This window comes from Choloepus didactylus, chromosome 1, assembly GCF_015220235.1.
Source record: "Choloepus didactylus isolate mChoDid1 chromosome 1, mChoDid1.pri, whole genome shotgun sequence".
Taxonomy (NCBI): domain Eukaryota; kingdom Metazoa; phylum Chordata; class Mammalia; order Pilosa; family Megalonychidae; genus Choloepus; species Choloepus didactylus.
In genome coordinates, this window is record NC_051307.1 from 74,265,247 (window position 1) to 74,278,706 (window position 13,460).

At 35.8% G+C, this 13,460-nt stretch overlaps 1 protein-coding gene across 1 annotated transcript in view; it reads right to left on the bottom strand.

The window, feature by feature from the left end:
- Positions 1-13,460, bottom strand: part of MORC1 (MORC family CW-type zinc finger 1) — a 192,173-nt gene that overhangs the window by 130,136 nt on the left and 48,577 nt on the right. The window contains 2 exon segments of the mRNA XM_037812224.1: positions 9,487-9,592; positions 11,472-11,631. Of these exon segments, the coding sequence (XP_037668152.1) occupies positions 9,487-9,592; positions 11,472-11,631 (266 nt within the window).

The following is a 13,460-nucleotide window of genomic DNA, read 5'->3' on the forward strand; positions in this document are numbered from 1 at the left end:
AATTTAAACAGTTCCTCAATTTGACAGAAGGCATTGTTAAAAATAATAATAACCGGAACAAATATGATACCTAGTGATCAAACTTAAAAGTATTCCATTGAGACACAAACAAAGCAAAGAAGCATATCTGCAATTACCACTGCTATTTAGTCAACAAATTAAAACAAGGAAAAAGAAATAAGTATGACCAATAAAAATGAATACATGAAACTGACACTGTTTGCAGATAATAATACTATATAGAAAATCTAAATGAAAAATTATTAGAGTAAGAGAGTTCAGTAAGTGGTCAGATATAAAGTCAATAGGCAAAACTCAATGGCTTTACTATTTATACACTAACAATAAATAATTAGAAAAAGTAATGGAGAAAATCTTACTTGAATACTATGTCAGCTTGGAGATGTTATGCACCACAGAAAAGGCGATAGTCTTTTAATCTATCCCTGTGTGGGCAGACCTATTGTGGGTGGGACCTTTTGGTTCAATTGAGATGTGACACAGCCCAATCAGTGTGGGTCTTAATCCCTTTACTGGGGTCCTTTAAGAGGATAAGTGAAAGAAATGCCCCAGGAATAATAAGCAAAGACCCACAGGAGCTGAGAGAGAGAGCACCATTGAAACCAGAACCCAGGAGAGGACCAGCAGTCATCATCATGTGCCTTCCCGTGTGACAGAGGAACCCTGAATGCCAGCAGCCTTTCCTCAGAGAAGGTGTCTTCCTTTTGATGCCTTAATTTGGACATTTTCATGTCCTTAGAACTGTAAATTTGTAACCTAATATATCTCCATTGAAAAAGCCAACCCATCTCTGGTATATTGCATTCTGGCAGCATTAACCAACTGAAACAAATACCAAGAAGAGTCATAAAATACCTATACATAAATTAATAAGAAATGTAGGAAATAATAATAGTTAACAATTACTGAGTACTGACTCTGTGCCAGATAGTGTTCTAAGCACTTTCGTGTAGTACACCATTTAATCTTCACCACAACCTTAAGATATAATACTATTATTATTACCATCATTTTCAGATGAGTAAACTAAGGCTCTGTGAGGTTAGGTACCTTCCCCGTAATAATACAGCTTGCGGAAGTATAACTTGAACCTAGACAGGCTATCAGAGAGCTCTGTTCTTAATTACTGTGATATATTATGAAGTTAAAAAACTCCATTCAACTGTATAAAAGAAGTATTGAATAACAACCAAGATAAATGTGTCAGTTCTCCCCAACTAATCTATAAATTCAATGGACTGCCAGTCAAAGCCCCAATAGCATTTTTATAATGAAACTTGAAAAGCTGATTTTATAAAATTCATAGACTAAAGAACATCTGTAAGAATAGTTAATAATATTTTTTAAAAGAACAGTGAAGGAATATTTGTCCTGCCAAACATCAAAACACGTAAGGGCTATAGTAATTAAAAAGTTCTAATAGGACACAAATAGACAATAAAAGGGAAATATCAATAAAAGGGAATATATGATTGGAATGTAGCTTATATTAATGATGTTTTTCAAATAAGAAGGAATGGCTGAACTATTTCATAAATCCTATATTAATTAGAAAAATGTTAACTTAATATACTCCCTCTATGCACAAACACTTCAGACTATACACAAGGACAAATTCCAGGTAGATTAAAAGGCTATATAGAGATAAACTACAAATATTAAAAGAAATTATAAGAAAATTATTTAAATCATGGTTAAGGGAGCCTTTCCGAGTTTAAAAATGAAAAATTAAGCAGCACATAAAGGAAAATATTGACAGATTTTACCTCCGAAAAATAAAAAATTTCTACAAGACAAAAGACAATGTTAAAAACATTAAAAGTTAAGCTGCCAGACTTCTGGGAAGATGGCAGCCTAAAGAGGAGTGGAAGTTAGTTAGTCCCCCCAGAGCAACTAATAAACAACCAGGAACAACTAAATGATCTGGAGTAACTACTGGGGGACAATTGTGACTGTCTACACACCATGCACCAAGCTGGATTGGAAAGAATGCCTGAGATCACAGTGTGCAATCTATGAGCAGAACTGCGGACCTGAGCCGGGAGCTCCATCCATCCACGCAGTCCAAACTGCAAAGTCTCGCTGTGATAGAGAGCAGCACTCTCTGAACAAGCGAATACACCTCAATCCAGCCCCAATGGGGTTTTACATGGCAAACGTGGACTGCTCAATGCAAGCGGCAAATCCCCAACAAGCAGAGAGACTTTCAGTGATGACTGACCTTAAAGAGTCAGTGTACTTCTCTATGCTGGGAGGGGGAGCCCAGAGGACCAGGTGCTATCTCTGACTGACAGGTGAAACTGAGGGCCGGGGACTGACCCTAAAAGGGGGATTTCTGTCCCTTTTTCTCTCTCTGAACCTGAGAGTTTCAGTGGAGAAAGCCTCAGCCATTTTCAGTTCACAGACAAGAGTGGAGGTAGCAGAGTCAGAGAGACAAAGAGCCTATTTAAATGCAAATGAAAACTCCCTAGGAAAGAGGTGGCGTCCAGCCCTACTACCCACCTTCCATTCAGAACCAGATCCCAGAGCCTGGGGGAAAACAGCCACAGGCCACACCTCCTTATACCAGTCAGGAGTGACAGGCTGACAGGCACCACCTGCTGGCCAGAAAAGCGGCTTGAGGTGTCACAGGGTATGTCAAGCTTCTAAGACACACCCTCAGGGAAGCCTGATACTATTGCATCGTTCTGAGATCTGAGTCCCTTCTGGTCTGGGAAAACCTGATTGTGGTAACCAAGGACACCAGATGCCTAGACAACAGAAAACTACAATTTACACTAAGAAAAATGAAGTTATGGCCCAAAGAAACAAACTTACACTTCAACTGAGATACAAGAATTGAAACAACTAATGCTAAATCAATTCAAAAAGGTTAGGGAAGATAGTACAAAAGAGAGAAAGCATATAATGGAAACACTGGACATACATAAGGTAGAAATTGGAAGTTCAAAAAAACAACTGGCAGAATCTATGGGAATGAAAGGCACAACACAATGGATGAAAGACACAATGGAGACATACAACAGCAGATCTCAAGAGGCAAAAGAAAACACTCAGGAAGTGGAGAAAGCCTGAAAGCTTAAACACAAAAGAACAGTTAGGGAAAAGAATGGAAAAATATGAGCAATGTCTCAGGGAATTGAAAGATGGTATGAAATGTAGGAATGTATGTATCACGGGTGTCCCAGAAGGAGAAAAGAAGGAGAAAGGAGCAGAAGCCATAATAGAGGACATAATCAATGAAAATTTCTCATCTCTTATGAAAGAGATAAAATTACAGATCCAGGAAACACAGCACACCCCAAACAGAATAGATCTGAATAGGCCTATGCCAAGACACTCAATAACCAGATTATTAAATGTCAAAGACAAAGAGAGAATCCTGAAGCAGCAAGAGAAAAACAATTCATCACACACAAAGGAAGCTTGATAAGACTATGTGCAGATTTTTCAGCAGAAACCATGGAGGCAAGAAGGAAGTGGTGTGATATATTTAAGATACTGAAAGAGAAAAACCACCAACCAAGAATCCTATATCCAGCAAAACTGTCCCTCAAATATGAGAGAGAGTTTAAAATATTCTCTGACAAACAGACAATGAGAGAGGTTGTGAACAAGATACCAGTGCTACAGGAAATACTAAAGGGAGCACTACAGACAGAAAGGAGTGAGAGGTTTGGAACACAATTTTGGGTAATGGTAGCACAGCAATGTAAGTACATTGAACAAAGATGACTATTAGTATGGTTGAAAGAGGGAGGTTAGGAGCATGCGGGACATCACAAGGAAAGAAGAAAGATAAAGACTGGGACTGTATAACTCAGGGAAACCTAGAGTGCTCAACAGTTGTGATAAAATGTACATATATGTTTTCTCATGAGGGAGAACTAATGAATGTCAACCTTACAAGGTGTTAAAAATAGGGAGGTATTGGGTGAAAAATACAATCAATGCAAACTAGAGACTATAATTAACAAAAGCATTGTATTTTGCTTCCTTCAATGTGGCAAAGGCTGTATACCAAGGCTAAATGCATATAAGAGGGGGACATAAGGGAGGGGTATGGGATTCTTGGCATTGGTAATGCTATTCTACTTTAGTTTAATGCTATCTTTCCTTTTGTTGCTTCCTAGCTGTCATGTTTGCTTCTGTGTGTGTGTATGTGTTTCTCTTTTTTTTTCCTTTTCTTTTGTCTCTCTACCTTCTTTGACTCTTCCTCCTGCTTTGTGGAAGAAATGGAGATGTCCTTATACAGAAAGTGGTGATGGTGGTGAATACATAAATACGTGACTATACAGGGAACCATCAATTGTTTACTTAGGACAGAGTGCATGGTGTGTGAACAAAACCTTCTTAAAAAAAAAAAAACAGGGTTGATGAAGAAACCTTAAGAGTACTATATTGAGTGAAATAAGTCAGGCACAAAAGGACAAATATTGTATGGTCTCACTAATATGTACTAATTATAATATGTAACTCATAGATGTGAAATATAAGTTACTAGGATATAGAACGAGGCTAAGGAATGGGAAGCGGTTGCTTATTATGAGCAGAGTGTTCAACTAGGTGGAACTTAAATGTTTAGACATGAACAGAGGTGACGGTAGCATGTTGTGAAAACAACTAACAGTGCTGAATGGTGCGTGAATGTGGTGGAAAAGGAAGCTCAGAGTTGTATATGTCACCGGAAGAAGAGTTGGAGGTTAAAAGATGGAAATGTATAAAACAGTGAACCTTGTGGTGGACAATGTCCACGATAAACTGTACAAATATTAGAAATCTCTTACATGAACCAGAACAAATGTATGACACTATACTAGTAGTTAATAACAGAGGAGCACATAGGGAAAAAATATACCTGTTGCAAACTATATACTACAGTTGGTAGTATTTTAACATTATTTCATCAACAATAACAAATGTACCATACCAATACTATGAGTCAACAATGGAGAGGGGTGGTTAGGGGTATAGGAGAATGTGAGTTTCCTTTCTTTGTCTTTATTTTTTTTCTGGAGTAATGAAAATGTTCTAAAAATTTGATAAAAAATGCTAATTGTGGTGACAGATGCACAGTTGTATGATGGTACTGGAGGCAATTGATTTTACACTTTGGATCTTTGGAAAATTGTACAGTATGTGAACAATCTCATTAAAAAAAAAACAATAAAAAAAAGTCAAGCTGGGGCAGCAGGAAAGATGGTGAGTGTGGCTATAAACGGCATCAGTAAGGATCCTTGGGTGATGCAACCATTCAGTATCTTGACTGTCCTGGTGGATACATGAACCCATTTGTGATGAAACTGTACAGAACTAAATATATATATATATATACACATACACATACAAATGAGAACAAGTAACACTGAGGAAATCTGAATAAGGTTGGTGGATTCCATCAGTGTCAATATCCTGGCTGTGAAATCATACTATATAATTTTATAAAACATTACCACTCAGGAAACTGGGTAAAGAGCACATGGGCTTTCTCTGTATTGTTTCTTATAAATGCAAGCAAATCTGTAACTATCTCAATAAAAACTTAATTGAAAAAAAAAGTCAACTGTCAGATTGGAAAAAAATAGTTTCATCATACTTAACAACCAAAGTATGAATAGCTAAACTAAATAAAAAGCTCCTAAAAATAAACAGGAAAAACTATTCAACAGAAACATGGGCAAAAGACGCAAGCAAATAATGGAAACCATGTAAGTGCCCAGTAAACATGAAATACGCTCAATGTTGCCAAGAATCAGGAGAAAGACAAAGTACAAAGAAATATTTAATCTACCTGGCAAATTTTTTAAAGATGGATCATATCAAATTTTGGTGAGAACAGGGGCATTGAGAAAACTCAGACCACTGGTTGGGTGCTTAGACAGGTGGAGCATTTTGGAAAGTAATTTAGCAATATCTATTTCAATTTAAAATAGCAACCACTTAATCCAGCAATACTTTTCTAAGAATCTATGCTACAGAAATTTGTGTATGTGCCCAAAATTTTAAGTATAAAGATAAGCATTGTATAAATAGTGAAAAAGTAAAATAAACCAAAATACCCATCAATAGGAGAGTATTTAAGTAGAATGCATCAATGTATAATAATTGAATACTACACAAAAACTGACCAGTATACAATGTCTGTATAGTAATTGATTATATAACCATTTTTTAAAATGAGGCATACCATTTAAAAGTCATTTTTTAAAATGAGGTATAACATTATCTAATAAAAGGAACCAGGGTTCCTTGGAGAAATGGCTGACCCGAGTTAAGACAGGCAAAGTGTAAGATGAATCTAGAACACCTTGTGGTGCCAGAAAGTACAAAAATGCTCAAAAAACGATGGTGAACAAAGAGCCATATTGAGCACGCTCCCACTTGCCAGATCTAGGACAATTTTAGCTACAAAGTTAACATTAATAGTAGTAGATCATAATCCTTAGAATAAAAAGGAATCCATGGACACAAATCATAATTAAGGATGTGGGAAGGGAGAAAATGAATGATAAAGCAAGTGTTGTGAAGTATCAGCATTTGGGGAATCTGAATGACAGGTATATGAGAATCTTTGTATTATCTTTACAACTCTTTTGAAGGTCTAAAATTGTTTCAGAATAAAATATTGAAAAATCTATAAGATGATTTAAAAACTCAAGTTGCAGAATAATTTCTATAGTAGGGTAAGAGGAATTGAGGGAACAGTGGTGGTGAATGAGGATGCCTTTTTATATTGCTTTATATATTCATGCATGTTTGAATATTTTCATGAATAAATGTTTGTGTACTGCTTAAAACTCCTCCCATCATACCCTCTCACCACCTCAAAAAGGCCCCTTGAACATTAGCTTGACCCCCAGATAATAACAAGGGAGAGTGAAGTCTAGGAGAGAGTAAAGAAACTAATGCATGGATCTAGGACTCAGTGACATATTTTATTTGAAATTTCAAAATCTAAATTATGAAATAAAAATTCCATACTGGTATCCACATAAAGAAATCAATGTCATATAATGAAATTAAAAACCTCAAATTATAGAATTGTAATTCCTTATCTGGTAACTACGTAAACACTCTGCGTAAGCAATGCCAAAAGAGAATTACAACACTATCAATTTTGCTGATGCCAATTCATCCTAACCACATATGAGGTCATCATGGGCACTGACTCATTTTAAAGCCCTCCCCCAGTCTGTCATCTTCTATTTGTTCAGTCTTCCTAACCTCAATCAGTACAGGACCTTTCAAAATGACTAAATTTTTAATCATCTGTATGATTCTGATTGAAGCTATGAACAGCTACTAGTAAGAAAGAGATAAAATATTAACTAAAGATTTTGTTTTGCACAGACTACTTCAAAGGAAATACAATTTGGTAGAAAAAAATCTATAAACGTTTGAGATCTGTGATACTGTCCCATGTTCCAAAATTACCACAATGTAATTTAACAAATACAGTCTAAGCCCAGTCCGGACAAAACATCTTGTTTTCTGTTAATTCACTTTTATTCAACATTCAGCATTCTCAGGCCTTGTCTTTCCTTTGTTCCAAACTCCCGATTTTTCCTATTTCTTAAAAGATTCTCTTTCATGCCTTCTCTTCCCTTTTGGGGAACTGTACCTAAGTTTTTCATGAGTGTTAATTTAACATAATTCTTCCCCTAAAGATACAACACACTTCTGAATTTCACCCTGGAACCCATTACCATTCTCTGGCACTCTCCATATACCATTTCACTGTCTCAAAATATGATTTAATATATCATATGTAAAATGCCAGCTTCTGCATTATGGACATTCTGAAATTCTGAAATGACTATTATCTATCCAAAATTTTTTAAAAATTTTAAGTGAAAACAGGTTATCTTTGGATGATGTTGCCAAAGCACCTGACATCATTGACCATATGCTTGAACTTCACTTTTAATAAAATTCCATGAGCTTATCATCATCTTGAAACAAGGCCCTACTGCTGGTCTGACTACTGCTCTTAGGGTCACATCCCAAAGCAGAGTGATAAAGGGTTTTGATTTTTAAGTTTAAAACTGACACCAAATGTTCACAGGAACTATATGAAAGTACAGACCCTCTAACCCAGTAAAGCCCTTCCTATTTGTTTTAAGGAAATAATTCAAAAGAACAAAAAATCCAACTGCATGAATATGTTTATTTCAACATTATTACTAAGTATTATGAAACATTAAGACCAATGCCATTATCCAAAAATAGAGGAAAAGTTATGTAAATTATGGTGAATCAACTTGATGAAATATTAGGAAGCCACTGAAATGCAACTTATCAAGACTACATGATAAGATAAAATAAAGTTTAGACCAATCAGTTGGAGGCCTTAAGAACAAAAGATGAGGTTTCCCAGAAAAATCACTAGTCCAAATTGAGATGCACTGATGTGTGAAACACACACTGAATTTTGAAGACTTGATATGAAAAAAATAATGTAAAATATCTCATTAAGATTTTCATATTGAAATAGAAATGATATATTTGGTGTATTGGATTAAATGCAATGTATTCTTTTATTTAAATAATTTAATAAAATGTATTTTATTATTAAATATTCATGAAATTAAATAAATTAATTTCACTTGATTTGGGTTTTTGTTTGTTTTACTTTTCTTAATGCAGCTGCTGGAAATTTTGAGATTACATATGTGGCTTCTATTTGTGGCTCTTGTCATATTTCTACTGGACAACATTTGTATTGAAATAAATTACCTTTAAAACCTCTTCCATCTCTAGCATTCTGACACTAAGAAACTGCAAACTTAAGCCAGTAACATAAGTTTTAAACAAAAGAATTATTTTAGAGACACCTAGGTTTAGTCATCATTTCATTATTTCTCCATAGTTTTTCACTCATGACCTTCAGTGCTTTCTTGTTCTGTTTCCTAGGGATCCCTAAAAGCCAAGAAGAATAAATATCTCTACTTAATTATTTATTTATAAACCCCGCGTATGCAGTTTACAGGGCCACTCTACCCAAATAAAAATCACCATTTGGTCATATTCCTTTTTGCTTTACCAGTGAGGCCTACTTTTAATGACATGTAATGAAAAAGGAGCTGTATACTTATCAGTTTAATATCCATCAAATAGCAGTAATGGGATTAGAGAACTTCAAAGGTTTTATATTCCAGTAGTTCCCAAACATGCTGCCCTTTCTGAAACATTCCTAGACTTGATCCCTGGAGATTCTGATTCAGTAGGTCTTGGATGAGGCCCAGGATCTTGTACTTCTTAAGAAGCCATCCAAGTCACTCTGAGGCTCAGCAGGTTTGGGAACCACTGATCTACTCTAACTTAAGTCATCTGTAACTAGGATAAAATGACTTATCCCATGGCCAAGGCCCAGTAACCTCAGAGTTGGAACCAGGATGGAGGGCTCCTAACTTCTGCTGGATATTGTTGTTGAAAGACATTCTATCAAACATACACATTACTCACTCCTCAAGAGCTCCAGCCATCAGAATATCTTCTTTGTCAGTTTTAACATCCAGCTCTGGTTCTCCACTAAGCAGAAGCTTCAAGTTGTAAATAACCAGCAACGTGCCTGGTAGGAAAATAGATACTTGATTTGTCAATATCATTTCATCTATGGAATTGAGCCTGCTATAGATCAAATTTCTTTTCATACTTCAGTAAATAATATGTTTGGCTAAGTTCCAAGATACATGTGTCCCACAGAGAATTTTCTACTCCTCTGCAAGGATGTTAAATGAGGTTTCTAGAGTGATGATGCTTCCTTATTCCATCAATTCAATTCATTATGACTTTTTCATAACAAGGATTCTTAAACTTTGGGCACTCTTTTCATAATTTGTATCGTTGTGAAAACTGCAGAGCATGAACCAGATTTACATTTATGGGATAGAGCTTTCATTTACCAGAACCAGAATCAATTCATGAAATGAAGACAAAGATAAGGTTGAAAATCATTTGTACAAATAGAAAGTATTGCTTTTAGATTCTACATTCAGCGATTGGCAAACTTTTCTGTAAAGGGGCAGATTGGCAAATATATAGGGCCTTTGCACGATGCATACAGTCTTCTGTCATAACTTCTCAGAGCCCAACTCTGCCACCGTAGTGTGAGAGCAGCCACAAGAGGATACATAAATGAATGAGTGTTGCTGCATTCCAATAAAACTTTATTTACAAAAACAGGTGTAGGGTCAGATGTGGCCCACAGGCATCATTTGCTGACCTCTTCTCTAAAAACACTGCTAACCAAAAAAGCCCAAATTCTTTACAAATTTGTCTATGATATGAAGACAAACCGAACTATCAGAGAAATTGTTTAAAAAAAGTATCGTTAAACTATTTTTCTGGTAGTTCATAAACACAGGGGAGAATAGCAATAGGGCTAGAATATGGGACCCTGGAGCCAATGCTTGTGCCAAAGCCATGGATCTACCACTTAACTAGTGCAGAGAACTCAGGCAAGTTTCCTAACATCTCTGTGCCTAATTTTTCTCAACTATGCAATAGACTCCATGGGGTACCTACTTCATAGAGTAGTTTTGAGGATTAAATAAGTTAATTTTTTTAAATTATTTAGGAAATTATTCAGCAAATAGTAAGCCCTTTACTAGTATTAGTAGGAGATAGACATCAACTGATAGATTAGATGGACTATTCTTAAAAAACAGCAGTGTATAAATCTATTAAAGTCTATATATTTTTCTCTGTGAGAAAGAAAAGAGGAGTGACAGTCACTTTTAAACAAAATGTCACAAGTTAGAAGAAGGAATTTTGAGGGTTAAAAATTGTCCAGATCAGAAACCAAATTTCTCAGACTTTAACTACAAATGTCAACTGGATCAAGGAGTTCCAAAAAAGCTGAATGTGCATGCTTTTTCTAGAGTAGGGTTCCTTTTGCTTTTAGATATAAGAAGTGGTAGAAAGAAATCTAGAGAAAGGTTGGCATTGGAAAATGTCCTTAGACCCAGTGCACTCTCCATGTTGAGTAGAAATTCGGTGGAAGTAGGAAGAATGGAGGAAAGATTAAATTGGAAAGCAAAGTCAACAGAGCTTTTATAAGCTTTGGCCACAGAAACCAGGATTCATCACTTTATAAGCCTGCTAACTCCCTTGTAAACCTGGATCACCTAAATCTCAGATGCAGCAGTAAGTGTCTCCTTAACTTTGCTATGTGGGTTCTGTTGGAGAAACCTGCAGTCATAGCCTGTATCATCCTCCCCAACCCAGCTTTGCTGACCTTGTGCAAGTACAAACCTCTCTCCCAGTATCAGGGGCTTACAGTTATTCATGGTTGTATTATCTTAAAACACAACTCTTGTGGATAGAATGACTGACTGCCTCCATGTGAGAGTCCATTTGGATTATAAATATAAAATATATGAAAGCGTATTTATAGTGAACTTCGTAAGATATGGAAAAAAATAAAACCATCAGAATTCCAGTTTTACCACATTTTCCATAGATCACATCAAACTGTTGCATCAATTCTGCTTCAGTTTTAAATGGGGAGTATTTATAAATTATAGATAATTCCATTGAGAACTTCTGGGGATCATCCAGGACAGATTCTCTGGTTCGTGTTAACCATGAAGGGATTGGAACCAAAACCTAGAAAAAATACAACATCAATTCATTATGAAATTTGCATCCTTTTGTCTGTTCCTAATTCATGAAACTCTTCATCTAGTCAAATTACAAAACACAAAGCTAAAAATTTGTTTTCCCCATGTATGCTAGTTTATAAGGAAAAGACACATAAAAAAATACATATATACATATACACATATACACACACACTCAGGGGTTGATTTTTAAATGCTCCATTGTGGAATGTGAAGAAGAGATGGAATCTACTTCAGCTCCTTCTCAAAAGACAGGTAGAATGGCAGAGGAAACAACCAGTATCAAAATTTTAGAGCTGAAAAGCAGATGGCAGTATGCCAAATAAACTGAATCTAAAACCCATATAAGAAATGATCCAGCCTGATTTACAATTCAGAATTTACAATTTACAAATCAGGAAGTCTCAGGGATTTTGGCATGAGTTACCTCTGGAGGTGATATAAAGGAAGAGGAGATCTAGAGCACCCACCTGGGAGCAAGCCATTTCCCACTCCCACAGAATAGTGGAAGTTTTTTTTTCTGGAAAGAGTAGAACAAAGCATTTCTGGACTAGAGGACATACCAAGCACCACTGTTGGGGACTTTACTGAGATTACAGGGATTAAAGGAATGTATGCATATTAGATGCTGAGAACCCCAAATCTCTTCTTCCATCTGGCTCACAGAATGCTAGCAGTCAGCCCTTCATACTGAAGACTGTAGGAAATCTGACCAGCTCATAAGGAAAAGCACAAAGAAAACTTTGTGGAGGGCTCCCCATTAAAACAGTCCCAGGTAGATCACATTGTTGGACACTCATAGCTACCAAGCCCCATCCACACTCACAGAGCTTTCAATCAGCATTTTAGCAGAATAATCTTTCAGGATTAGTAGCAAACTTAAAAAAAAAAAAAAAAAAAGTCATTGACAGAGAGCAAAACAAACAAACACAAAGCAACTCAGTGGAAACAGAAACCATAATAAGGATATGAAAATTTCAGGAAAAAAAATCAGTCATTAATATCCTCAGAGCTATAAGAGAAAATGATGTATCCAGGAAATAAGAAGTAGATATCTTTTATATAAAAACAAAACAATGAGAGAATAAGAAGTATTTCCTGGAAATTAAAAAATATGATTATAGAAAAAAATTTTTCTATTATAGGGTTGGAAGACAAGTGTTAGAAAATCTCCCAGAAAACAAAACAAAAATTAAAAAGAGAGAAAATAGGAGGGAAAATTAGTGAACCAGTTCAAGAAGTCCAAGCACTGAAAGGCAGATATTCCAGAATGAGAATAAAGAGAATATGGATGGAAGAAAATCATCAATTGCTACAGAAAGATGTATCAGAATTGAAGGACATGAGTTCCCCTATTGGAAAGGTCTCCAAAGTGCCCAGGATAATGGATGTTCATAGACCCACACAAAGACAAAACATGGAAATCAGAAAATGGGGACAAAGAAGATTCTATTGACCTCCAAAAAGTGGAGGGGAAAGAAAAATAGATCACCTAAAAGAGTCAGAATTAAAATTCAGACTTCTTAAAGGCAACAACAGAAAATAGAAGATAATGGAGCAGTGCTTTCAAAATCCTGAATGAAAAATAATTCCTACCTTGAAATTATATGGAGCCATTTTACCATTGTGTGAGGGTAGAATAAAAACATTTTCATGCATCTGAAGTCTCAAAATATTTTACTTCTTACACAGCATTGCTCAGAAAGCTACTGAAGGATATGCTCCACCAAGATGAGGGAGTAAACCATGAAAGATGGATTCAGAATCTAACATGTGACACAGGAAAGACGTGAAAAGAACCACCAGGATAATAGT